Consider the following 2,549-nt stretch of genomic DNA (forward strand, 5'->3'; position numbering starts at 1 on the left):
ATCACCAGAGGGTCTTTGATAGCGTCAGAGTTGCAGTCAGTCAGGGCGTGATCAGACACGACAAACATAGATCAACTTTCCGCTTGTGAGACTCCTTCACAGACTTTACCGGACGAACCGCACGGACGTGACTATCAACGGGTATCTAGTCAATCAAGGATCTTTCCACCCGGTGTCTTAGGACGATACTTACCCCTGCACATCCTGCCGCAGCAGCCTCTGGATCACCAGAGGTACGTAGCCGAAAGCGAGTGGAGAGTGATGGAATGGTTAGCCCAACTACTGTGCTTGCATCTTGAATTCTCGTTTCTGAGACACAGCACACACCAATGCCAAGTGAATCCAGTCTGAGGGCAAAAGCAGTCTGTTGTCCTGCTGTCTTCGGGGTTCGGACGTTGAAGGCAGCCGGAGGGACTGTACATCGATGGTTGAAGATTGATTCCGAGACGCCTGAGAAGGTCGGCGCCGGCTGACGAGTAGATGTTGCTTGCGAAATCGATGCAAGAGGGAAGGAGTCATTAATCCTAGGTGCTGGGTCTACAGGAGGGCTATTAATGGGGTGGGAAGAGGGAGAAGGAAAAGTTTTCTCGCTTACCCGCTCTGTTGTATGCAGCAAGTGAGGTAACAGGGTGATTCTGCTGCAACCAACAAGACAATTATCTGGCATGCCGTAAATTAACTATCACTCATAACCAGATTATATCCACTTACTAAACCCTCTGACCCGTTGTCCATCATTTCTTTGTGCACGAAGCACGGTGTCTAGGCGCTCGTATGCAGCCTGTGGGAGAGCATTTCACTGTCATTTGAAATTGTCTTCAAAGTAGCACACTGTTTTCGAAGAAACTGATTGGCGCACACCTTGAACCAGTGCACCAACATTGCGAGACTGTCCAAGATAGTGGCCGAGAGTAACTCATGCTTCAGCCATTACTTGAAAAATGTGGTTTACTTTTGGGCATCACTGGAGTTCTCTCGCCATTCGCAGTGAGCATTGTCGGATCTTGTGTATATCGTGATTTTATTCTGTGGCTGGTATTTTTCTATCCCTGAAAATCAGATCACCAACTTTCTCTACTTTTCAGGTACTCATGGTGCTCATTATTCCCCATCAGACTAGTTCCCTTCACCTACCCTGACATCCAGCTTCACCTCCCAACCATGATATGGCCGTCAATCCGTGGATCAACACTCTTCGCTTAGCTTTGTGACTGATGTAACACACATGCCTCGTCAGGAAGTGTTGAGTCAGTGCAGTAGCAACACCTGTCCGCGCAAGTCCTCAATACATCATCCGTTTGACTTCCCTTGTGATCACCACCCGTACGCACCGGCTGCCGTCTTTGGGTTTCCTGCACCTAGATGGATTCTTCCGAAGCAGAATTGTTTGAATCCGGAACACATTCCCTACTGTACTTGGACTTCTCTGCTTCCCACGAATTTTGTGGGGAATGAAGCTGTTGCTATGTGTCCATCAATTCAGCTATCTGTGGATCCGGATGTTGATGCTGGTGATCGTCGTGAACAGCATACCAGTCTGCCACCATCGACGCCCAAATCGGAGGCCAATGATCCCCCTTCTTGCAGTGTGCTGACGAAGAGTACTGGCGGACACACTGAACCTAAGCCAGATCGAGCCAAGCGGCACCCTTGTGACCATTGCTCAAAAGGTTTCAATCGAGCCAGCGATCTTGTGAAGCACCGCCGTACTCATACGGGCGAAAAACCTTTTGTTTGTCATCACTGCGGACGAGCATTTTCCGACTCAAGTAGTCTTTCTGCGCACCGGCGCATTCACACTGGAGAACGACCGTATACTTGCTCGGATTGCGGCAAGAGCTTCTCTGTCTCGAGTAGTCTGGTCAAGCACAAACGAATTCATACTGGTGAAAAGCCATATCAGTGTGATTTGTGCGGTCGCCTATTTTCCGATAACAGTAGCTTTGGGGCTCATAAGAAACGAAGTCAACGTTGTGTCCCCGAAATCACCTCGGCATCCTCAACGCCAACTTACCCGTTAAATACCTCGCCTACCGGAAGTGTTACGTTTCCCTCCCTGAACAAACAATGCCAAACCACTTCCACATGTATAGTGTCCACTGCTTCCTCGACGTAACTGATTGGTTATATAGTTGCACGTCCATTCGGAATACGATGCTGCACTTCCTGTATGTATTTTAGTGCAAAACAGCTGATTGATAACTTCCATCTTGTTAACAGTACTTCCTCTGTACAAAATCCCTTTCTATCTAACGCTAACTTATATTCCATAACTGAATAACACGCCTTGACAACAAAAGTGAACAGTTCCATATGACTGAGCGTAACAACGTGTTTCCTAAATTCACATCTGGGTGAACTTCATCCATCTAATCGCTCTAGGGTCAATCTGCATTAGAAATTGACTAAGGAATTCCCGTCTGGATAGAATCCCACCTGATCAGGGATACTGTAATTTATAGCCAGTTTTATGAAACAATCTCTCGCGTGCGAAACTTTTGTCTATTTGTATACATACAGCCAGTTACCAGAGCAGAACGTGCTGTTCC

The 2,549-nt window shown here is 47.5% G+C and overlaps 1 protein-coding gene across 1 annotated transcript; it reads left to right on the forward strand.

The window, feature by feature from the left end:
- Positions 1-1,225: 1,225 nt before the first annotated feature.
- Positions 1,226-2,113, forward strand: T265_13074 (hypothetical protein; the record flags this gene model as incomplete). Its single annotated transcript, XM_009167089.1, has 1 exon — positions 1,226-2,113. A coding segment is annotated over one exon (888 nt), but the record flags the coding sequence as incomplete, so codon positions are not given.
- Between the last annotated feature and the right edge of the window lie 436 nt (positions 2,114-2,549).

The sequence above is a fragment of the Opisthorchis viverrini genome (assembly GCF_000715545.1).
Source record: "Opisthorchis viverrini unplaced genomic scaffold opera_v5_35, whole genome shotgun sequence".
NCBI classification, from domain to species: domain Eukaryota; kingdom Metazoa; phylum Platyhelminthes; class Trematoda; order Opisthorchiida; family Opisthorchiidae; genus Opisthorchis; species Opisthorchis viverrini.